The 25,378-nt window shown below is 44.6% G+C and overlaps 1 protein-coding gene across 2 annotated transcripts in view; it reads left to right on the top strand.

The window, feature by feature from the left end:
• antxr2a (ANTXR cell adhesion molecule 2a) overlaps window positions 1–25,378 on the top strand; it is a 100,607-nt gene that overhangs the window by 33,405 nt on the left and 41,824 nt on the right. For both annotated transcript variants that reach the window (XM_061730674.1, XM_061730673.1), the window contains 6 exons: window positions 4,498–4,576; window positions 4,729–4,824; window positions 12,118–12,168; window positions 13,356–13,445; window positions 15,325–15,495; window positions 15,744–15,824. In XM_061730674.1, coding sequence (XP_061586658.1) covers window positions 4,498–4,576; window positions 4,729–4,824; window positions 12,118–12,168; window positions 13,356–13,445; window positions 15,325–15,495; window positions 15,744–15,824 — 568 coding nt within the window. The remainder of the gene's footprint in view (window positions 1–4,497; window positions 4,577–4,728; window positions 4,825–12,117; window positions 12,169–13,355; window positions 13,446–15,324; window positions 15,496–15,743; window positions 15,825–25,378) is intronic.

The following is a 25,378-nucleotide window of genomic DNA, read 5'->3' as shown; positions in this document are numbered from 1 at the left end:
CAGTCATCCATACAGATCATTTTGGTGGGTAAGAAGATTTCCAGTGTAAAAGAATTTGTGGAAACGCCTCTTTCTTCTGCCTCCGCTCTCCTGCTGTGCATCGACAGGTTGGAGGTGGTTCGGCCGGTAGAGTTCCTTCCACCATCGTGCTTTTCTGCAGTTCCATTTCACACGCCACTCTGTACGCCCCCTTCACACCTCCGTCACTCGCACACCAGGCAGTACAGCTGTGCAGTGAGACGTTTACGGCTGAGGTACACTTGGTTTACAACTTCAACCTTCTAGATTCGTTTAGTTTCTATTCCTTTCGTGACGATGCGTCATCTAAACTTTTCCTCCTGACTTCTGTTTTTCTGAGTAAAGCCTGAATTATGGTTCTGCGTTAAACCAACGCAGAGCATACGCCGTTGCCGTGACTCCGTTGTGAACCCTTCGGACTTCTCCGTCACTCCATTCCGCCGCGGTGCATTACCCCCCCAGAGCGCTAGTTGATACTTTGTTTAGCTTCCGGCTTTTCCGGTCACTGTGAATCAAAGAGATAAGGACAACTATTGTGCAAAAAACCAAAACAACCCCAAAAAAAAAATCACACGCGCACGAAGAAAAGAGCGTTGAAAGTTCACTACTGCTTCAACAACCCGAACCGGAAATGCGTTGCTACCGAGCAAACCAATCACAGCCCTCTCGGTCTGCGTTGGGTCTGTGTCGCCTCAACGCGTATTTACATTTTTTTGGGAGGTGCACGTCAGGCTACGGCGTAGGCTACGGAGAGCCTCCCGCGTAGCCGCGTACCCTACGCCGTAGGTTTAACGCAGAACCATAATTCAGCCTTAACTTTACATTTGTAAGGCAGGGTCTTCAACCAGGAAATCCTTCTTCTGGGGGAATTGTCTCAGATGTTTCCCAGTTAAAAGACAGAAATACACAAATATACATATATGTTCGCTAGGGATGTTAAAAATTAATCGATTTTCGATTAATTGCCGTTATGAAATTACCCGATTAAAATTAACGATTACAATGAATCTATTTATTTATTTATTTTTTTCGTTTAATTTCACCAGCTGGTATTACGCCCGGACCACATTTAATGCGACACAACTCGCTGCGTCGCGCACATAAAGTTAGAAGAAAGAGACGGCGGATATGTTTGGTTTTAGTAATATCATGCTCAGGCAATGAGTCTGCAATGGCCCAGACGGGAGACACATGTAGCTCAGTGCTTAACTTTTATTTTTAATCCACTCTATATTCTTCTGGTTGTTCTCCGATATGCTCCCCTAAAGCCTGAATTATGGTTCCGCCTTAAATCGACGCAGAGCCGCCGCCGTAGCCTACGGCGTAGGCTCTGCGTTGTTGTAACGCGGAACCATAAATCAGCCTTCACCCGGTACATACATAGGTTCCTCTAAACATCTGTCCCTGCTACAGTTTTAACTAAAAGAAAATGTGCTCCAATACAGCAGGTCTCATCATTTTATTTTGAACACTGCCAAAACTCTAACCTAAAACGTAACTAGAACTTAAAATTTGCTTGACACAAATGACACTATTATGGCTGCTGCTACTACTAATAGCCTTGAAGTCCACTTTATATTATATTCCTTGTGGTACAAAAATGTCTTTTTGTTACTTTTGTATCAAATAAATATTTGATTAAGGAATACATTAAAATGTCCTTTGTATTTTATATAAGCAAAAAAAATTATGTTTGTATCTCAGATGGGGGGAAAACGCCGCTTATCAACTAATCGATGATCGATCGATAAGGTTATCAACTGTCAATTAATGAAATAATCGATAATTTGCATCCCTAATGTTCGCTGCACCGCTGCACCGGATGCAGCGGTTCTTCTTCTCTGCATGTAATGTCCTCTCCTCCTCCCAAGGATGCACCAAAGGAGCCCCGTTTCCAACCGCCACAGCCCGACCCGCTGAGGTTATTTAGGTTCGTGAGGCAGAATAAAAGTATAGTACACAACTCCCTTTAAATATATGAAGAAAAGTGATGATCTTGTGGAAACAGTTGGGAACAGAAAGCATGTTTGCGGCTGTTTACAGTAATGCGTTGCCAGGCAACAGAATGCTGAAGTAAAGTACAGATACTTGAACATCTTATTGAGAAACAAAGGTTTGTGCCCAGCTTTTATTATTGATGTTTTCGTGAATGTTTCTAGTCATACTTGGGTTTACTGACTGGGATTTCGTTTTTGTTCTGCTACCAGAAAGGATAACTATCACATTATCCCTAAACATAGTGTTCCTGAACCATTAACTCGTCAAAAGTGCGCCCCGTGTTGAAGTTCTCTGAGATGCATCTCAAATATTAAGCGTGGTAAACAAGATAAGGTGTTTAGAGTACACTGCAGAGTAATGGACACATGGTCCAGTCGCTCATCTGTTCAGAACCACAGGAGAACCGGCGGCCCGCGGCACTGCCTCGGGCGGCGTCCAGAGCAAAGAGAGCGCTCTCGTTGTTATTCCGCAGCAGCGCTCCGACCGCGGGGCTCGCAGCACACCTCCACCGTGGATGTCTCTCTCTCTCGTCTCCTCTTTTTTCATGTTAAGGGGAGGATTTCAAGCGTTTCCGTCGCTCCATATCCTGAATTCTCATTAAACCCGCAGTAATTGGATCGAGCATAATAGACATATGGAAATTGCGGTGCCGTTCATCATTAGGGTTTTAATTGCACCCGTTTTGGCCTCCGCGCCTTTTCCCTCTAAATAAGTCGTACAAGTTCACGAGCCTCGTTACTGCCAGTCAAGCTACTTCATGGGCACGCTGACGGCGGAGATAATGAGAGGTTTTCCCGGCTCCAGTCTGGCCCGTTATCGTGCCGTGCTCTTTGTTGTGCTCTGCGAGTCTGCGTTCATGCGACCGCTGGACGTCTCACAGTGTTTGGTAACAAACTATTTAAATGATCTCCCTAACTGAGTGAGTAGATTCGGAGATACTGATATTGGAATTGAGTTAATGTTTGAGCTCGTTTGTGGATTAAAAACAATGTCCAGTGTAGTGGAGACCTATTTAACAAGTGGGGGTGAAAAAAAGGCTAATACCCCTTTTCCACCAAACTGGTTCCAGGCTGGTTCTGGGTCAGTCAAGTTTCCAGTCACGTTGGCAGCTGAAAGTTCGTTCACGCTGCCTGCCGGTGCTGTGTGACGGCATCAGCTAGATTGTTGCCATGGCTATGGATGCCACACCCCTACACGTTCACTCTACCCCTTTTCCACCAAACTGGTTCCAGGGCTGGTTCTGGTTCTGGACCAGTGCTGAGTTTGGAACTTTCTGTTTCCACTGAAAAAGAACTGGCTCTGGGCCAGAAAACCCGGTTCCAACTCTTTGCTGGGCTAGAGGAAAGAACCGATTGCGTAAGCGGAGGGGGCGGAGTTATTAAGACCACCGGCAATAGCAACACTGGGACATTTTCAAATAAGAATTAATCCGGACGCAGCAAAGCAGCAGTGGTCTGAGGACGAAACAACCTGTCTTTTAGAGATGTGGTCCATGGAGGTGCTACATGGACCAAGTCCTATTAGAGCAAATACCTTGTTGTTGCTTCAACTTTCACCCAAACGCAGCAACGTAATGACGTGGCTCCCCATAGCACCCGAGCTATGGAAAAGCAAACCGGTTCTCAGCTGGTTCGCAAGTTGAAGGAGTTGTGAACCGAAGGGGTATGAGACGCCTGAAATGGCTCACGGTCTCAGTGAAAATGTTCTGTCCTGGTGGAGCGTTTGGTGTCTCGGTGAGTCGTGGTGTCTCCCTCCCCGCCAGGCTGGTCCCGACCGAGCTGGAACGTTACATGAAATCAGTCCCTGTAAACTCTCCCGGCTGCAGCTCGTCTCCTCGTCAACGCAGCTTTTTTTTTTGTCTGATGTGTGCATCCAAGTCCATGACTTAACAAAACAGTTAGTACCTGATAACTTCCTTGAAAGCCATTTGGTTGTACCGGTGACGTGCATGGACGTGATGTTGCATGGGTGTGCTTCATTACCTCTGCGTTGGTCGGGTCTGTGTCTCAATCTTTTACTACAAGTAGTTGAAGTGAATTCCTGCTTCTCTTCTCTCCAGGTCCACAGATCTTTGGTGTGCACATATTTGGATATTTGTATGTTATTTAAATCCCCGTGCAGCCACAGTTCAGCCGTGGTTCACTACAATCCCTGCAACAACAGAGAATCTGTGCAACTTGCACGAGTAAAAACATGAATAACAAGAGCAGATTTCAGGTGGTGAAACATTATGTTAAACAGAGAAACTGCCTCGGAGGACAGTTTCACCGAGAAGTCACACGTACTTTCATCAAAGACCACTGCGACTGTAAACAGAACACAACATTCCCATCATGCACTCAAACGTGAGGCCAAGTTGAAAACTGTTTAGAGATCAAGTGAAAGAGGAATAAACAAGAGTCGGTTCTGAGTTCCCGGGAATCAGGGACACTGAACAGAACGACCCTGCACACTGACACAAACTCAACGCCTGTGTTCCAGGTCTGTAGACGTCCTCATCAGCCTGAACAACGGCAAGTCCTTCATCTCCAGCCCGTTCACCATCACCGCCTCCACCTGTGTGAGTTACTGCTGAACCTCCGTGTTCCCTCGAAGCAGCTCACTTCCTGTTTACATTTAAACACTCATCATGTTGCCATCTCAGTTCATCTCATCTGTTGCAGGATTTGAAACTTCAGTGAATATTTTTAACGATTTCCTTTCCTCCCCCAGTCGGACGGTTTGGTGGTGGCGATAGTCATCCTGGTGCTGCTGCTGCTGGTGCTTCTGGCCCTCATGTGGTGGTTCTTTCCCCTCTGCTGCACAGTGGTGAGTTCCCCCCTTCGGTTCACCGCAGCCGCAGATTCAGGGTTCATGTGGAGATGATGGCATGCTCATGGGACTCTCAGATTAAGAGCGGGTCCTCTGACACCTTCAAACGTCTAATCCTTCCTGAAAGCCCCCCCCCCCCCCCCCCCCATTTACGTTATTCACCAATTTTACGGGTTCGCTCAGCCTTCCATTGACCCCGTTCAGTGTGGTTGAACAGCCCCGAAGAGGAAGTGAAGAAGCCACATCATGCAGATTGGAGGCTCTCGGCTCCTTCAGACCAACTTTCTGAGAAACAGTGAAGCAACTTCGTGCAAACAGACCCGGATCAGCTAGAGCGGCATGTGGGGGACAGATTGCCTGAAAGTTGCAGAAAATCTCTCTTTGCACAGGACTGATATTGGAGCTACCTGGGGACCGGCGTGATTAATGATAATCTCAGGGATTGTTTTCTGGTTTAATCCCATCAGAATCTTTCAGTGGTGCAGCTTTAAGTATGTTTCCTGATCTACTCAGTTGGACTTAGTTCTTTTGTCTTTGCTTCTGTTTCCTCTCACTCCTTGGGGTTTCATCGGCCGGTGTTGCTGTTACTTGTGTGCACTCGTAGACATTTTATCATGCTGGCGTGGACTCGTCCACATCGCGCCGATCCTCAAAGTGTTGAACCGATGGCAACTGGACGACCTGCTCGTGGTTCGGCCGGTTTTTGCTTCAAGTCTTTGAGCAGCCACTTCTGTTAAATCCACATTGAGACCACAACCAGTCACGTAATCACACGGCAGCCACATTTAAACACGACTGAGGTGACCTGTTCAAACCCGCAGAAGTTTAAACCTGTAGAAGCTCCAACCTGCAAAAGTTCAAACTTGCAGAAATTCAAACCTGCAGAAGTTCAAAAGTGCTGAAGCTCAAACCTGCAGAAGCTCGATTGAGCATCAAAATGTGGCGAGCTGATTTAAATGACATCTTATTGTTTATTGTAAGGTTGAAAAGTTTATTCATCAATGAAAAATTAAGTATCCCTGGATATGCAGGAGAACTACTTTAAGGTCCTCACCCCTTCTGCAAAATCAAGACAAAGGAAAGAATCCTTACCCTCTTAGCCAATTACAGAAATTCACAAGAGATTGTTGTTCAGGGTTATAAGAAAGGCTACAGATGGTACCCCCCTTCCTCTTTTCTCTATTGAGATCTGATTAATTTGCCCTCCAACCTCTATACCAGCCCACCTCCACTCAGCCAGGCCGAACCCCGGAGTGATAGACGTCACCTGCCTTCCTGGACCTGCAGGGATCCCATCCAGGATGAGATGGAAGCATATTTTGGAAAACCAACAAAGGCATTAAAATGTAAACCCCCTGCAGCATGTCTGGCCGCGGATGTGTTTGTCTTGGTGGAGGGAGCTGCTGTTGCCTTCCATCCAGGGACGCGGCAGAAGAAGAGGGCCATGTGTGGCTTGTTAATATTTAAACCCCCAGTCTGCCAGGTTTCAGCAGTCGGGATGAAGCCGAGCTCACACACGCACGCACACACACGTCCAACCTCTCTCCACAATCCCTCGCTCTTTGCTGCTACCCGCCTGGACCGATGCCAGGAGAGAGGTCAGACAAGCTGTGGAGTGGTAATTTCTTTGTTTATGATTTGTTTGGAAATTAAGCTCTGAATGGTGTAGCCTTTTGTCTAAACCCGAGGATTCGGGGGGGGGGGGGGGATTAAGTTTTGAGTTGCAGTGCCAGTTTATCCAAACAACAAATGACTCACTGCACTTTTGGAAACATTTACAACCCACTTGGCTCCTGACATGTTCACAATATCTCATTATTTCATGCCGGTGTAGCGTGGAAACGATCAACGTCGTTGATTCACAACTTTTCCTCCGGTGCCCTTCGAAACCGCCTCGACCGGGTCAGCTCAAACCGTTTTTATGCTTCCAAATATGCTACCTGCCACTGATCCATCATAAGCCTCCCAAAACAGCTGGACACGACACCCTTTGAGCTTGATTTGGGGAACGAAAGGGATTATCAAGTCCAGTTACTGAGACAGCCATATGGGGACAGAGCCTGTGATTGGTCTGATTGGTGCCCGCCCCCTCCCGGTGCCGCGGCTGCAGTGGCGAGCCGCTGGGGCTGGTGTCAGATGGCCAAGTGTCCCGCGGTTTAGTTTTTAATTATAACACCACACTGCAGAGCTCTCACATCTGTCCATCAGGTCGCTGGGAAAGAGCAGCAGAGCCCTGCCATTTGTGTAATGCTTTATTTAGCCCACAACATGTGCAGGAAATCTGCTGCGTAATTACTTAATAAAAAGAGATAATCCCATCAACGTAAGGTGTAGCCCGAAACGATGTTAATCAGCGTATGGAGGGGTCGTCGCTAGACCTTTGCAGGGTTTTCATGCAGCCAGTTGTGTGTCAAAGAGAAATTAATTAACCCTAATTGATTGTTTTTCATTATTCTAATGACAACAGTATGCAGAGCATCTGATCGTATCCCTGAGCTTAACGGGGGACTCAAACAGCTGTTGGGACCTATGATACATCATAATTGCATTGCACTTCTTTTCCCTCCGAAGCCACTTTAGCAAATGCATAACCAGGTCTGACGGAGGTATCCGTCGTCGGGTCTGCCCTCCACTCAAGTTGAGATATGCCCCCGGTGTAATTGCATGTACAGTATTTATAGATCGCCATCGTCTCTGTTCAGAGCTAAAGTCCACACTTGTGCAATCATAAAATGAATCCGTATCTCAGAGCAGCGTTGGGAAGATCAGGGCGGAGCCGGAGCAGGAAGAGCTCCTTCCTCTCTTATCAACCTCTGCTAATGAAGCTTCAGCACATAACGCGGCTTCATCACCATCTGTTTACAACGATGGTCCTGAACAAGCTCAGGAGTTCATGTTAACCTTTAAAAAAAGACTGTTAGATCATGCAGGGGGGAAGATGAAACAAAATACATGTTTGGCATTTCTTCAGAGTAATAACGTAGAGGATGTATCAGTTGTACACCAATTTTACTATTTTTTTAACAATCTGTTTATAAATTTTTTACATAAGAAAACAGCTGTTCTCCATAAAATACAATCATAACTCAACATAATCACCCCCCCATTGGCACCTAACCTCACATAATAGACATAAATACCAACAATAAATCAAATACACAAATAATACACTAGAATAAGTAAATAATACCAAAGAAAGAAAAAGAAAAATGAAAAAAGGGCCCAATATTACCTTGTTCAGTTCAAATTTCACTGACATACTGTAGGTCAAAACACGGGTCCAGGTCTTGTCAAATGAGATGCCCTTACCCATTAGTGACCAATTTCATAAAATAAAGCGTCTCCTTCACCCAGTTTGTATGGGTGGGGGGGGTTTCGTAAGATCAGCCTCCTGGCCAAAAGGGTTGTGAATGATATCAAGTCCTTTTTATCCGGTGGAAGAGGGGGCAAGGAAGGACACACACCAAACAGAGCAGTTAAGGCATTGGGAGTCACGTCTCTTCCTGTTACCTTAGATAAAGTGCGAAAAATCTCAGACCAAAATTGAACCAAAGAGGGGAAGCTCCAAAACATATGTGAGTAGGTGCTGTGATCTGTTGACATCGATCGCAAAGAGGAGACACTGTTTCAAACATTTTCTTTAGTATAATGGGCTCGATGGAGGATTCGGCATTGCATAAAGCACAAATTGTGCACTCTTTTTAAAATATTCTCCCGAACATAATCTGAGATCACCTCCCCCAAGTCTGTCTCCGTTTTATTTGACTATTAACTGATTTATGAAAACTTGTGGCTTTTGGATCGTAGAAAAATTGACTTGTCACAGTCGTTTTTATTGCACTCCGAGCGATGATTATGTAGCGCTGAGGGTTGCTTATCCTGATCTCATGATGAAACTTGAGCCTTGAGCCAGAAATCCGTCTTGGGTCTTTGGGCTCACTTACAGGGACTCGTTAAATGTCCGTCTGCTTCGATCTGACCTCCCCCAATGTGAAGGGTTTTGGGTATTCGGCTGAGACGGACGCGCTTGTGTGCGGTCCACAGACTGCGTAACCCCATTGGTCTCTGAAGACCGGTTTTATTCATACGGGGGGCAGCCATGTTCTACGGGATCTACTGTAAATCGACCGCGCGCTTATCCGGCGCTGGCGTAATATATACGGGTTGTTGCTTTGCTAAGCGCGGTAGCGTGACGGATAAAGATGAGGAAGTAATTCCAGCTAGCCAATGGCTGAGCCGAGTGTCAATCAGTCATATTAGAAATTCATTTATTGCTTCACATAAACTCTCCTTAAGTCATATTAAAAAAAATCACCCCAACTCAATCAGATTACTGAAATCAGACAACTGAGACAATTTCTGCTCTCAAGTGTTGAACATTGACTCCTATGATTTTGGAGCCAGGCTCTAGTGGTCAGATGGGGAACTGCAATCCGGAAGCTCGGTGGTTGGTCAGGTGCAGTTCTACAAAGAGCATTCAAGTGTGTCGGTCACAGATGAAAGCTAGATGAGTTGGGGGGCGTTACGTGTTTTTTCTTAGAGTGCCTCAAGTGGCAGGAACACGTAACAGCATGAAGACCAGTATTTGGCCACTGAAGGGAGTGTCAGACGGCTGATCATTGATCTGTTCAGAATACACAACTTGTCCCTCAATATAGGATGTGACAGCGACTGGGTGGGTCACTGCTCTCTGAAACTATGTTTTATAGGTAAAACTAGTGTTTTCAAGCGATTAACATTGTTTTGCAATTAATTAATTAAGATCTGTAATTAATTAATTAATAATAATAAATAAATAATAATAAATAAATTCACTACATTATTGTAGCAGATCAAAACATTAATATATAACAACAAAAAAGTGGCTTTATAAAGTCATTAACTTATTTATTTTAACAGATTTGAAACGATGCAGTCCTAGCTATTATGTGGTAGCTAAACTTGAACTGCTTCAGTGGTGAGCAAAGTCCTTTCCACAAAGACACATATCACTCTACCTTCATCAAAGGTGCTGTCGGGGCGTTTTAGAAATGTATATTCCTCATTCACTGGATCGACAGCCAATTAATACCCACTTCAAGGTGGGACTGACCGTTGTTTCCCACCCCTAACAACTCAAACACAAATATAGATTTCAAAATAAAAGCAACTCGCAAACAGAAAAAGTATAGTTAGAGATTAAAAAATAGATTAAGCAATTAAAAAACATAGCGCTAAATATGCCTGTGATGAATTAATTGCAATTAACGTACTAATTTGACACCCCTAATCAAAATATGAAGAAATGTCACTTGATTATCTGAAAATGGTCAGAGGGAAAGAACAACTGTTGCAAGCTTTGTGTAAAGTGATTCATTCAAAGGACAGACGATGGAAAGATGATGAAGTGGTGAAGGAATGGACTGGTGGCGGAGAATAATCAAGGACCTTGTAATGGCGTGTTTAATGCCGACGTAGCCGTCTGCTCCCGTTGTAGTTGGCCATGTTGTGTTTGTCCTCCTTGCTGTGATTCCCTTCCTCCTTATGACTCCCCCCGACAGCTCCAGATATTTATCATGATGCATATTTATTATATGTTGGAATAAAAAACAACCCACATTTTGTCTTTAACTGTTTAAAATGATTCCTCTTGGTATAATGAGGAGAACAGAACACAGAACACAGTCTTAATATTTAGTGGAGGACGACTCGCAGCCGCATAGAGAGCCATACCTGTCAAGTCTCCCGTTTTGGCTGGGAAACTACCGTATTTTACCCCTCTTTCCCGTAAATTTCCTGTTTTATAATATAATAATTTTGAAACAGCAAACAATTGCCACTAGCCTCGCGAGAACTGCCCCCTGCCGTAGCCTGGGTGGCCGTTCTCACGAGGTTAGTGGTGACAACGGGAACAAACTCGGAACAACAAATCAGAGATGGATGGATGTAACGACAGAGAAGATATTTCTGCCAAAAAAGCCTTTGTGTAAAAATCTCTAAAAATGGGAAACCGAATTTGCTTTCCTAAAGAGGAGCAGGATGGGGCTCAGTTACCCGTTCTGAAAGTTTGTAACTGCGATGTTAGTGTCTCTCACGGGGGAAGGACCGATGTCCAGAAATATGCATTTGTGTAATCAGTCATGAAGGCCAGAGCTACATGAGTGAAAATGTAAATGTTTCACTTGAAGACAATCAATGTGTATATAAACTGAAAATTTTTTTAAAATAAATAAATGTGCTTTAATTCCCTTTTGTGTCTCTATTATAGGAATTACAAACATAGGAATGTCCACAGCATTTCAGTGTCAACAAAGGTAGAACCAGCAGATTCTGAGCACATAATTGTAGTTTGTAAGTAGTTGACAGGTAGATATTTTCGATTTCTTGTAAACCTGTCTTAAAATGTAAAATACTGGACCTCGGTTGGGCTGGTGGGACAGCGGGTGGCGGATAATTTCCCTTATTTTTAAGTCCAAAACTTGACAGGTATGCTGAGAGCCGAGACCACATAAGGACAAATCTGCCTGTCCAGCTCCGTCTTTTCACCGTCGTATTACCGGCGAGCGAGCGGACGAGTCGTCTTCAGCAGTCCTGCTTCACAACGTCGGACATCAGTGTAAGACGCTCCGCACTGATGCCTGACTGACGCCTGACTGACGCCTGACGAATGTCGCCGCCGGGCGTCTCTGCTCAGCAGTGCACGTCTGAAAAACCCAGTTAAGACATCTTGTCCTTGAGTGGAATCACATTGTGGACAACCTGCTCCTCAGGTGCCGTGTCATGGACTGATGTCATGAACGATGCCGCAGGGCTGTTGGAGGGACGTGTCACACCCAGGTTTGTGTGTTTCCTGCTTCCCCCCAACTGGTCGCCCCCCCCCCCGGACGGGACTTGGAGCCGAGCCCAAGCTGCCTCGACTGCATCTCATTGGAGCTAATTAACTCCTCAGGACTTTATGATTGGGGGGATTGCTTCGGAGCACTGAACCTCATCCAATTAATTAAGAGCTAAACGGGCAGCAGCGCTCGCCCCAAAGACTCCCCCGTCAACAAGTTGATTTTTCAGCTCCTCTTTATTTTGCACGGGGGGCCCCTGATGTTGCTCGACAAGCAGAGTCCTTGTAATCAGCAGTCAGCGGGGCGACGGTGGCCCCGTTGCAGCGGGACGACCGCCTGGCAGTGATGGCGTCTCCATCATGAGACGAGCTCGGGGATGTTTGACTGCGTCACCTGTCAGCCTGAGTGTGTGTGTGTGCGTGTGTGTGTGTTCATCTAACTGTGCTGACACGCTCTTGTTTTTCTGTTGATTCAGGTCATCAAAGACCCGCCAAGGCCTCCTGCTCCCGTTCGTCCTCCTCCACCCGTGAGTACTTCGCTGTGGATAAATAGAAAGGATCATTTTGTTGGTCATTATTTGGTTTTATGACAGTAAAAGCGATCCTTAGACTTATTGAGAAAGTATTTCATGTTAAAAGCTCTTTAAATCGTCAACAAGACTAGAAACAAGTGCATTTACCATTTACAATATCTCTTTTTTTGGTTGCCATAGTATAAGAGGTTCATCATCATTCTTGACTGACTGATCTTTCTGAGATGAAGTTCATGTGCATCTTAGACTTGTATTCAAGACCGCCTTAACCGAGACCAAGACACTACCAAGACCAAGACTAGTTCAGCTCAAGAACGACACCAAAAACAAACCTAGTTATTTCCTGATCCTGCGTGAGTTGTAGAACATCAGCAGCATCCTGGTTCAGCTAGTTTCCATATGAGGTTGAATTCAACTGCAGCACAATAACACAGAGAACTGGATGTCTTATGTTGAACTCACTATAAATGTTTTCATCAATCAGCTGAGATCAGATATGTGTGGTGACTGCACTACCGCTATTTCTACACTATTGGAGGGTTGACTCCAGTGCCTGTAAAGTCCTCTAACACAATAACCAGCCTCCAACACCCCCCTGCACCTCAGAAAAGTAATGAATGGTAAATGTTACTGATTTAAATTGGACTTAATTTGGAGATGAAACATGAATTTTAAATATTAAAGATTGAAATTACATTATTTACCATTATAGTAATCAGATTACACCGTATATCAGCATCACTGAAATGGACCTGATGCTTAATCAATCACAACAATATGCAAATATTATTTCTATATTTATTCAAACAAGACCGTTATAAGCACAAAACTGTAAATAAATACAGACACACATGCAGATGCACCAAAACATTAAATCAGATGTAAAATACAAATAGTTTACAAAACTGTACATTAACAAGAGGAATTATCTCAATTATCTCAAGCATCTCAATTATCCGAGTCCGAGACATGGCGAGACCGAGACAAGACCAAGACCAAAGACTGTCGAGACTGAGACAAGACCAAGATCACAAAAAAGTGGTCTTGAGACCAAGACCGGTCTCGAGAACTACAAGTCTAGTGCATCTTAAATGATAAGTGAAGAGAAACAGAATAATGAACTAAAGTTACATCTTTGATTGAACACAAGTCGGCTGATCTTTCCCCCCTTTTCCCCGCAGGAGCCCGAGCCGCTCTCAAAGAAGAAGTGGCCGACTGTGGATGCCTCGTACTACGGAGGACGAGGAGCTGGAGGGATCAAGCGCATGGAGGTCAGAGACCAAGCGTCACCCTTTTCCCACATCCTTTCCCGTTTTGAAACAAACCCTGTATTCTGTCTGGAACACGGCCGACCAAATGGGGTGAAACCTTACAAAGATCCCGTAGGCCTGCATCATCGCAGGAACCTGCTGATGCTCCGTCTTTGTGCCAGGCGAGAAGTTTGTTGAGGAACTGACGGACCGACCCGTCAGGCCGCCGTCCCCGTCACTCGGCTGATGAACCTGACAGGCCCTGCCATCTTGTCCTCGGCCATCCAGGCTTGATTGGATCAAGTCGTTGCCTGTGATGAGAGACTGAGTGCTGCTGTCAGCTCCACTCATCCACCTCTCCGCCTCCCTCTTTCTTTTGGCAGCCGCTTTGTTATCCTTATCCATCTTTAAAGTTGAGCTTCTCTCCTCCTCCTTCTCTGCCCGGAAGAAGATGGTGGCTCGCCGGGATTTCCCAGCATCCTTTGGGAGCTGGTTCGTCTTGACGCGGGGGATGCAGGCAGAGCTCTGTCTTCTTCCTGTTGCAGGTTGATTCCCATCGACAGGCACGTCCCCGCATCCGAACCCCCTTAAGGTTAAGCCACCTCGGCTTCGCTACCGTCGGTGCTTCAAACGCTTCCCGAGCTCGTCGAGGTGACGACGTATCTTTTATTCATGGCGCCTCCTTCTCTCTTCTCGGTGATGCGGCAGGATCCCAGAGATGATTCTGAAAAGCTGTTCTATATTGTCACGGCTTAACCTACAGCTTGAAAACTGTGTCGCTAATTAATCACCTCTCCCGGTTCCTGTGATAGTAGCCTTTTTTTTTTGGTCTTTTTTTATCCTCGCAACAGATGTGATGATTTCAATTAAAAAGCAGGACAGCTTAACTCACACACAGGCTTGCATTCAGAGGCTGACACACACACACACACACACACACACACACACACACACACACACACACACACACACACACACACACACACACACACACACACACACACACACACACACATGCAGCTGCCTGCTGATTGGCTGATACCACTGCCACCACTCAACCAGCATCTACACTTTCAGCAAATCAGTTCCTGTCTGACTCGGCTTATTTGCTGTGCGAAGTACCTCAGGGTTCTTTTTTGGGTCCACTTTTGTTTCTATTATATGTTCTCTCGTTGGGTAAGAAAATCCAGGAGTTTGCTGATGTTTCAAATTCTTTACATTTGAACTCAGATAAAACTGAAGTACTGGTGATTGGCCCTGATGATGTTATTCCAGCTATCAGCCAGTTTTTAGGTGATTTGAGTATCTCATTTAAGTCAAGCCTAAGAAATCTTGGTGGTGGTGGTTTTTGACATAGAAATGTCATTAGAACAAAACTCCAAGCAGCTGACAAGGAACTATTTTTACCAGTTAAGGAATATCTCCAAACTAAGAACAGTTGTTTCAAAAAATGATCTTGAGCAAATTATTCATGCTTTTGTGTCGTCTCGTTTGGACTGCTGCAGCAGTTTGGAATCCCAAACATCTATTTTTACCTTGATATCTTTCCAGTGCCGTGGCGTCCAGCGCATCATTTCACGCTGCTTTCTTACAGGCTGATTTATAGACGTGGATCTGTGATCGATGGACTGGATGGAAGTGTTTTTCCAGGTTACTGTTGCCCGCAGACTGTAACACCATTCGTCTTTTATGGGGCAAAGCAGGACGAATAATTTGGAGCACCAGGGGAAATAATATCCTGCACAATGTCCTCATGTGAGCTACCTGTTGTCAGGAAAACTCATAAGCTCTTTGGTCTCCAAAACACCTGAGAACACCTGAGAACTGCGGAGCATTCAGGCTTCTCCTTCAGGTCTCCTTCTCTCACGAAGACTGCTTTCCTCTGTCTCTACCTGTGCAGGTGCGCTGGGGAGAAAAGGGCTCCACCGAGGAGGGGGCCCGTCTGGAGATGGCCAAAAATGCCATCGTGTCCATACCCGAGGATGCGGAGGAGCCGATGATCCAGCGGCGCCCGCCGAAGCCTGCCGCTGCCAATCGTCAGTCTCAGAACAAATGGTACACGCCCATCAAGGTGAGCGCTGCTTCTCTGCACCTTCTACCGACGGAAGGAGGTTATCGTTCAACATAATACGTGTTTGTGTTCCAAAAGAGATACTGCGATAGAAGGTGGTTTTTATTCCTTGTTTTATTCACTCTTTATTTGATGTCTTTACTCATATTTGATTGCGTCAGTTCTAAAACACACCTTCTTGTTTATATAAACCTTCCTTCTGCAACAGAGCGATTGTTAACGGCGGCGTAATTGTCATGCTTGTGCAGGGTCGTCTGGATGCTCTGTGGGCTCTGTTGCGGCGGCAGTATGACCGAGTCTCGCTCATGCGTCCCACCTCGGCAGACAAGGTAAGTCGGAGGAAGAAATACTCAACATATGACGCATACGCAACCTAGTGGTTCCAAACTGTGGCTGTGCCTAAGTTTGGCAAACTGCACCAACGCCGACCAAGGTGCACGTATATTCCTCTGGTTTGCGGTGGACGGTGAGTGAGCAGCAGGGCGTGTTGGGTTTCAGCTGCACAGATGCATCCGCCAGCAGTGTGTGCAGTCTTCCTGTTCTCTTCTTTCCTTCTGTTTAAGCCTTTCTATGAAATTGCTGGTATGATTTATAAGCGAGGTCTCACCCTTTGAAACCATTCAACTGGGCCAAATTAGTTAATAACATATACATCTAGTGTCGTGTTGCATCCAACTCATCTGGTGCTATGTTCTGGTGCACGTCGTGTCTCACAGTCACCAAAGCAGGCCGGCGTGAGCTGCAGCTGCAAAGACTCATGCAGAGGAAGTGTGGTAGCGACCGCCTTATATGGTGTCGACTTTTTCAACCTCAGCCGGAGAAGAGGAAACATAAAGACTCCACAAACCAGCACGGTCAACCTGACACCCCGCAGGCGGTTGCATGAACCGGATGTTTGTCTTCAATCATACAGAAATCAGTTGCGATTGAACAAACTGCACCACCTGCAGCAGAAATAGACTTTCATTCTCAAAATAAGTTAAATTGAAATTAAAAAGTCCATCTAGAACCAATTTGAAGATGCTCCACCCTTTTCTCTGCATTAATGTTCCACACCTCTGTTGTATACTACAAAGTAAAAACTCATTAACATGTATGCAAAAAGAAAACTGGTTGCATTTAAAGGGTCGATGTGTGTGATTCACTGCGGTGGGCGCGTCTGCTCAGGTCGCCGAGGTCTCAGATCAGGATCCATGTGAGTTTTATTCAGATAGTGATGTCAGACTGTAAATCTGTCAAGTGGAGCAGGTTTTACAGCCTTGAAGAACAAGGGAAAAGCTGAGCCAGCCGGCAGCTCTGGGCCTGCCACTCGCTGCTCAGGTTATCGCAGTTATTCAGCGGGTCTAAAACGGCCGGACCGTTTGAAATTTCTAGATTATCTCTTCTTTTTTTTCAAATATTAAAGCTCATCAGCATTTATATGACATATAACTATATTTTCATATAGTATAATGTGGAAAAAGATCAGATATGCTTTTACAGCAGGATAAAAGATCACTATAGAAAGCAATGATTATGAAATGAGCAGCAGAATGTCTAAAACGATGTTAAACAGGTTGGTCTGAACAGGATCATGTTTTTTTTCCTGCTTCACACATCCGGACCTGCTATTACTTACCACAATCAATCGTAGGGGCGGGCAAAAATATCGATATGCAAATATATCGCCATACTTTGCCGGCCGATTCGATATCCAAAATTTGAATATCGATTTGTATTTATTTATTTATTTATTTATTTATTTATTTTTCCTAATAATAAATCATGTTTTAGACGGGTTGTAAATCCAGTACGACTTTATTGTATACATGGGCTTAAATAATATTGTTAATGTTAATTTCATATTGTGTAAATAATATGAAAAACATATGCAAATATGTTGTAACTTCAGCTTGTATAGTTATATTAAAATGGATAACTTGAATTACATTGTTTGAATTATCACCATATTCTGATGGACGGGCAACTCAGATTTTAAGATGTATAATGCCTTTTACAGTTTTCAGTGAACTATGTATAACATTGCAATATATTTCAAAATTTGGATATCACAATATCGTATTGTGACTCAAGTATCGTGATATGTATCGTATCATGACCCAAGTATCGTGATCCGTATCGTATCGTGAGGTCCTTGCCAATACCCACCCCCAATCAACAGTTATTTGTGACCTAAACCTTTAAAAACAACTCTTTTAAACAAATGAGTCTCTGACTGGAAGGCGATGTTTGTTGCTCTGTAACTCACCACGACGTGCTTTCAGATCCTGCATGCCTCAAAGGCGTCTGCTTTCCAACCCTCACATAAAACCTGTCAAGTGTCATTCCCAGGATTTATATTTACATTCGTTCATTTTGGCTGACTTTTTGGATGTTTAGCAAAAAAGAAAGTCCCGGCAGGAGGAAGCTGGAGATCTGAGTCACAGAAAACAGGTCGTGCTGCAGCGAACGTGCAGATATCTTCCTGGAATCCTTGTGCGTTACCGTTGAAACGTCCTGTAAAACACCCTCTTCCACTGCTGTGAAAACCTGAGCTTTAAATCATGAGTGGACACCCACCTTCAGGACGTGACTCGGTCTCCATGACTTCACCTGCTCCAGCTGGGACTGGTTTTGTCTTTCCAACGGGGGGGATTATGGCTCAAACATGCACTGTGGCTCGTGGTATTTCTGGATCTCAGAGGCATCTCTTTATCCGTTCACTCATGCGAAGAAGCAGGCGGTGAGGAGCAGATGCTACTGATGCGTTGGCTTCATGTTGTTTCCGGCCTGTGAACAGCGGTGTATCTGCTGCACACGTGTCCTTTACCATGAACCCTCTCTCTCAACTGGTTTTGCTCCATGACTTATACATTGTCCTGCAATTAATATCCTCAATCCAACAAGAAGCAGCTCCAGCCAGGGTTTCCGCTAGAAAAGATTGGCACCGGAAAACGTGACCGGCAGGTTTTTAATTTACCGGACAGACGTAGGAAATTCCAGTCAAATATTATCTGAAGCTTAAAATGATCAATGATTTTCAAGCTGAGGCTATACAAGAATAATATCAAGGCATGTGGATTTATAATCCTTTTTTTTATTGAAAGGTAGGCCGCTATATGAAATAACATGAGTACAGTCAATTAACTCACTTGCGTGACTTCTAAAATGAATAGATAAATATTGCACAAGCCGGCGTTCTTTAAACAAGAATGTAAAGAAAGTGAAAGCCTGAACACATCTGAACTGGCTCATAGCATCTTAATAATGGAGCAGTAATTGCTAAACATTTTTTCTGATCCATTGATGATGTTGCACCTCAGCCAGGGATATTTCTCTTTCCATTCGGACTGGAACAACCGACTTTTCAGTTTCTTTTCGGCTGGAGCCTGGGCATCGTCCGTGGCCGTCTCCATGATTTCAGATTACATCTCAGTCTCATCATCATCCTTCTTCATTTCGCGTAAAGAAAAAAAGGAAAAAAAAACAGTTTTGTTCCACATATAACATTCAAACCAAAATAAGATCCCTTCATTAAAAAAATGACGTGTGGAAATTGCCTATTTTAATACAATTCAAATTGTGCTTTCACTGACATTTTGAGCAGAGGAGGATAAAAATAGGGGACTTCTGCAGATTTTACCAGTCAAAGTCCGGTAATTACCGGGTAACGGAAACCCAGGCTCCAGCTGTGTTAAATATGAAAAGCTCTTCCCACACAAGAAGTCACCCCGACCTCGGTGCAGAAAACAGGGGGCGAAGCTCACTGATGAGTTTTCCTTGTTCAACCACGACGTCTCTCTCGTCACAGCAGCCGGTTCAAGGGGGCGGAGTCAGCCGTTTGAGCTCTTTATTTCCCTCTAAATTCACTTTATGCCACGTCTCCTCTGTGGTGGACCAAACGTCACAAGTGGCACATCCTGTAGAATAAAGATGGGCTGGATAAGTCCGCCCCCGATAGGGGTCTGTGATGTCACCAACCCGATGATACCGGTCCCTGCAGGGTGCAGCAGAAATGTTCAGAACTAGACTCCCAACCAGGCGACAGGATCGAGCTGCTGGGTTGTGACTTCAAACAAAATTCTCTGTCTCTCTTTTCTTTTTATTATAATAAATCCCCTTTCAAAGAGAATATGTTTCCAGTGGAGCTCCTGCCTCTGGTGGCTCCCTTTCCTCTCGTTCCCGTCACCGTGGCAGACTCCTGTGATCACTGCTTCTGGCGCCGTTTGCTTAGCATCTCAAACTCTATTATTCTTTAATCCACTTTTTGTCATAGATGATTTCCCCCCGCAACGATCACATTCAGTGTATCTCCACATTGAGTGGGTCCGTGTAGATATGAATGATTTAATGGGCTTCTCACTTTAGGGTGTGATTTCTTGCGACACAGTTGACAGTCTTATATCTAAAACTCTTAAGACTCCAGTCTTTCCCCGCACGTGTTCCCTGTGTGGGAGGGTGTGTTGTAGGGGCTCGCTGGAGCCTGCTTCCACTCTAATTTACTGGGTTTGCCATTCACAGCTCCGTGGTTTAGACGCATTAAAGCGTCTAATGAAGCACCACCTCCCAGACATGTAAACTGTTGTGATCAGTGCAGTGTTTATCTGCTTCATTACAAACGAAGCCAACATCTGGGAAAAGAGGAAATTGAGTTTGCAAATGATGAGTTACATTATTCTCTACCTTAACTAATTAAAACTTTGTGACTTCAAAATGATTGTCCAACTCAGGGGACCAGATAATACAATTATACTTATACTGTATATATAGCAATATACATGTAACCCCCCGTTCACACTGAAAGCGTCACGGGAGTCATAGGCGTCTGGCTGCCATTCATTGTCTATGAAAAACGGGTGTCAAGAGGCGGCGGGGGCGGCGGGACCGGCAGGAGCGGCAGGAGCGTCTGGCGGCGGGCGCGGCGCGTCAATTTAAAAGTTGAAAAATCTGAACTTTATGCAAATGAGCAGCGGCGACGCCGAGGCGTCGTCCAATCACAGACCGGGATTCCCGAAGTGAGAACCCTCAATGCAGATTGTACTTTCATGTTCACACAAACGTACACTCATTCACATGCTACAGGAGCAGAGCTGTGCACTAACAAACTTATTTTATCAGGAATTAATAGATTTCATCCAGCAAAATGACATTTTTGCTGGTTTGACTGCCGTTTTTACCTGAACTGATCAAGTGAAACACGTATCTGATGGGTGAGGAGCTGGATGGTCCTAACTATTTTATTTGCTACATTGATCCAACGAAAAATAATTAAAACCCGTGCTTATTAATCACAAAACACAGTTTAAACATCATGACCAAATCCGCTCCGACCCGTCACCCGGTGTGTCAGTGTTCACCGCACAGACTGCAGTGCAGCTTCGCCTGATTTATGGTTCCGCGTTAAATCGACGGCGTAGCCGACGGCGTAGGGAGGCGTTGCGGTGTGCGTCGCCGCGTACCCTACGCCGTAGGCCTGCGTTGGTGTGACGCGGAACCATAAATCAGCCTAGGCGGATTTATGGTTCACCGGGAGTGGGATCTGGCGGTTGATGTTGAATCCACGGACCAAACTTGTTAAGGAGCATCAAACTCACTCTTATCTACGCGGAAATAACGCTAAAATATAAAGAAGGCGTCCCAAAGTGCGATCTATGGTGAAATAGGAAGATTAAGATGTGTAGGCTGTTCCCACTGTTCCCTCCAGTTCTGCAGCGCAGCTTTAACCCCGCCCACCGCCGCCCCGCTGCAGGCACTGACGCTTTCAGTGTGATTGCACCAAGCGGCGAGATGCTGGCGTCGGGACGCCCGTGACTCTTTCAGTGTGAACGCAGGGTAAAGCTGTATATGGACTCCAATTAGTCTGAACTTTTGCAACGTCTTGGTTACATTTGCCGCCACGTTGCAACAAAGTGGCCTCGCTGACTGGCCTTGTGATGCAACAGATGGTTTCTGCTATGATTTCATGCATCTTGCAGAAATGTAGTTTTGGAAGACAAACAACAACTAACCTCTGCAACGAATCAGCCGTGGCCCGCTTCGTATCAGGGCTTGATGACTTGAATAAACGTGTAATTTACAGCCGAGCAGAGTATTGAGGGTATAGGTTGGTGCTCTCAGGTCTCTGCTGTGAACTAGATTGTAATTTTAATTTTAAGAAATCTACAAAATATCCGGGAAGGCTTCGTCTGCTCAGCAGAAACATCTGCTGTCAGCTGAAGCGCTTATTTTTAGCCTCAATAACAATAACATGGCCGCAGCAAACAAATCTGGACTTTTACGTTCTCACTTCTCATTTGTGGATTTTGCCCAGCAGTCTCGGCTCGGGGTACGATTCTGTGAATTCTTTAAATTTGGAAATCTTATATGGGAATATGTAGGTAAATAATGGGAATAAGCATTATTTTGCAAATTAGCAGGTTAGTATAAAACATGGAACCACATTCTTGGTTAAAAGCAACCAGGTTGAAGGTAAAGTCAGCTGAATTTCTACCCTCCGTCACATGCAGGGATCAATCCCTGACATGCTGAAGCATGTATTTGCTTAAATGTTGATACAAGAAAAGTAAACAGGCTGTATCAGACCAATATTATGAAAGCTATCTAGCCAGTAACTTAGATACGCCAGCTTATAGTTTGTTTTCACACACTGGCGGATTCTGATAATTTCTATGTTATAAAATACAAAAAATGTTGTTATATATTTCAGGAAGTACCTATTACCAGGCTGTATTAGATGCATGGCATTAAAGTTTAGCTAACAGATACAACATGTGTAAATAATAGCTATAAATAAGCTAAATATGATCAATAAGATAAGCTGGTGTTATCGATGATAGAAGAGGCCGGGTACCTCGGTGCGAGTCGCCTCATAACTACGATGCTGTTTCTTCTGCTGAGGCAAGAACGTAAACGCTAATTTATTCATCTAGTCTATTTCAGTTCATGTTTAGACGATAGATTACTACAATTATTTGAAATAAAGTCCCATAAGTCCTATGAAAATGTTCAAAAATTTCATTTTTTTTTTAAAATTCCATAACTTTCCGAAAGTTTATAGAGATTTCCTGGAAATGGTCCAGGGCCTTTCGACCGTCATCATGGCGGTAACAGCTGAACTTGATCAAGTTTTAAATTATGGATTTATGATTATCAAAATGAAGCCCTTATCATGATCAGAGGGGACTCAACCAGCCTCGCCATCTTTATGACCACTTCCTTCCACTTGGTTCCTCTTTCTGTGTTTCCTCCTATCGGTGAAGTTGCTTTCGTCAACGAAAATTATGACTAAATATCGTCGTCAACGAACCTTTATCACCTGAGGAAAACGAGACGAGACCCAACGAAAAACTGGTCATGTGACGATAACGATAATTAAATATATAATGCAATATCGTAGACGAATAAAAACAAGACTAAAATGTAGATTACAAAATAAAAACTCTGCTAAAATGTATCTTCATTTTCGTTGACCAAAATGAGATGAAATGTTCTAACAAAGATCATTAATATCCGTTTTCAGTAGTTTCCTCTGGTTTAGTTCTGCTGCTGGGTGACGTCATGTCCTCAATCCCAGTCGCTGCAGCGGGGAATCAGATCCAGAAGATGCAGCTGCAGGTTAGAGGCTGATGCCGTTAACGCAGAGCTCTAGGTTCACGTTAATTAAAAACAAAGTTAAATAGAAAAAGGGGCCGATGGCCGGCCACGCGGGGATCTTCTCTGGGGCTGGGAGAAGAAGAAGAAGAAGAAGAAGAGACCATCGTTGGATACACTTTCCTACTTAGATGTGGAAAAGAAAACTGAATGCGTCGTTGAAAAAGAAAAAGATGGGGAGAAATGCAGAAAAATAAAATATGTAAACTCAAAGTAGAGTCTTCTGTATCTGGAATGAATGTATTCTTGAGTCTATAAGGTAACAATAATATAATAATAAGATAACCTTGTTTGAATTGTAAAATGGGTTTGGCTAAATACAATCTTTGACTAAAACTAGACTAAAATGGTCCTGGACAATTCTGACTAAAATAAGACTAAAATGGTCAGACTTTAATTTTACTTTTACGAAACTTGACACGACTAAAAGGAGTATAAACGTGACTAAAACTAATAAAAACTAAAATGATAGCTTGACCCAAAGGCTAGACTCAAACTAAAATTGAAACAGGCTGACAGAAACAACACTACTCCTCGGTCTGAGCGGAGATCAAACGACTCGTTTACCAGCAGTTTAATCAGAGCAAACTGTCGGTTGCAGTGTGCAGCTATGCCGAGGCCCGTAGAGGAGCCGTGGAGGGAGAGGGGGGGGCAAATCAAAGGGGCGATGGGGGGGTTGGCAGCGGTCTTTGATGGCAGACAGGAAACCTCTGGGGTCATGCATTTTTCATGCATCCGCGGGGGTCACGAGGACTCGTACAGGTGTAAGGAAGCAGGTTGTCGTAGACATCTGTTCAGCATGGGGACCTGGGTGTCAGTGCCACCCCGTTTGCTCGTCACCGAGCCCCCCCAATCACCCACCCCACCGTCATACCTCAGCAGCCTCCTTCCCTCATCCCTCCCCTTCCTCCACCCAAGCCTCGGACTGCAGAAGCAGAAGAGAGACGGAAAATCAGAGTGATATTTTTATATTTTTTTTCCTCTCATGGTCTCACATTTAGTGCCGGAGGGCCTCCGACACCAAAGGTAGAGCGGGGGGGTGGACACAGCTGCGGTGCCGAACTTGCCCCGGGCACAAATAAAGAGATCTGATGCGGTCTGACTGTGTTGTGGGTGAGAGCAGGGAGCCGGGGAGGCACTTCAGAGCCAACTTAGCTCAGCAACATCTGCCGCCAAGTTCTGCCGGGAACCGACTGGGGACAGCAGGTAGAGGTGGAGGGAGGCCGCTACCACCCCCTTACCCTCCCCATGCAGGGGCCCATATCTTCTCATCATAGGTTTTGATTTCTAAAAGCAGCAGTCTGCAGAATGTCAAAATCAGGTGTGCAGGGACCGATGCTCCGCGCCCCCCTACTCATCTGCTGCTCGTCAGACGGCCGTGTGGGCCGAGCGCACGTGTGCAGAGACGAGCAGTATTACCTGACAGACATCCAGGCACAGACTTTCCAAGATGAATACTTGTCTTTTCCTGCCACAAATACTGGAACGTAGCGCGGCCCGACTTTCTACGGCGGTCGCCCCCGACGACGAGAGGCGGTGACGAGAAGAAGCAGATGGATGCTGCACGTCTCGTCTTACGAGGATCTTGGATGTCGTTCATGACTTCACACTTCGTCTGAGCACAAACACTCCCGACGTTCGACTACTCCCCATCTTGAGCCGGTCGTGTTTTGCATCTTTACGCCGCAGAAGCTCATTTCTGAGAAAGTAAAAAAGAAAATTAGGAGACAGTTTTAGATTAGTTTGTTATTTTTTTTTTAAGAATTCTAGTTTAAAAAAAAAAGTCTTTCTAACCCCACTGGCAAAGATATTTTAAATAATAAAACCATTTTAGCTAGATTTATGGATTATTAGGCCTGTTTCTAGAGGGGCGGTCGTTGCAGTGGAGGTGTTTTTAAATACAAATCTGGTGTTTCAGTGGATAAAAGTTCAGCATATTTATATACAGTGGGGCAAAAAGTATTCAGTCAGACACCAGTTGTGCAAGTTCTCCCACTTAAAAAGATGAGAGAGGCCTGTAATTTTCATCAAAGTTATATGTCAACTATGAAAAAATGAAAAAAAAAAAAAAGCCAGAAAATCACATTGTGTGATTTTTAAGGAATGCATTTGCAAATTATGCTGGAAAATAAGTATTTGGATGTATTTGAAAACACGACAAGTTGTGTTTCTACCAAAAAGTTCTGTTTTGGTTTCATCTGACCATATAACATTCTCCCAATCCTCTTCTTCATCATCCAAATGCTCTCTAGCA

Source organism: Cololabis saira, chromosome 9 (assembly GCF_033807715.1).
Source record: "Cololabis saira isolate AMF1-May2022 chromosome 9, fColSai1.1, whole genome shotgun sequence".
Classification (NCBI taxonomy): Eukaryota; Metazoa; Chordata; class Actinopteri; order Beloniformes; family Belonidae; genus Cololabis; species Cololabis saira.
Note: the sequence above shows the minus strand (reverse complement) of the source record. Positions and strands in the feature narration are given on the sequence as shown.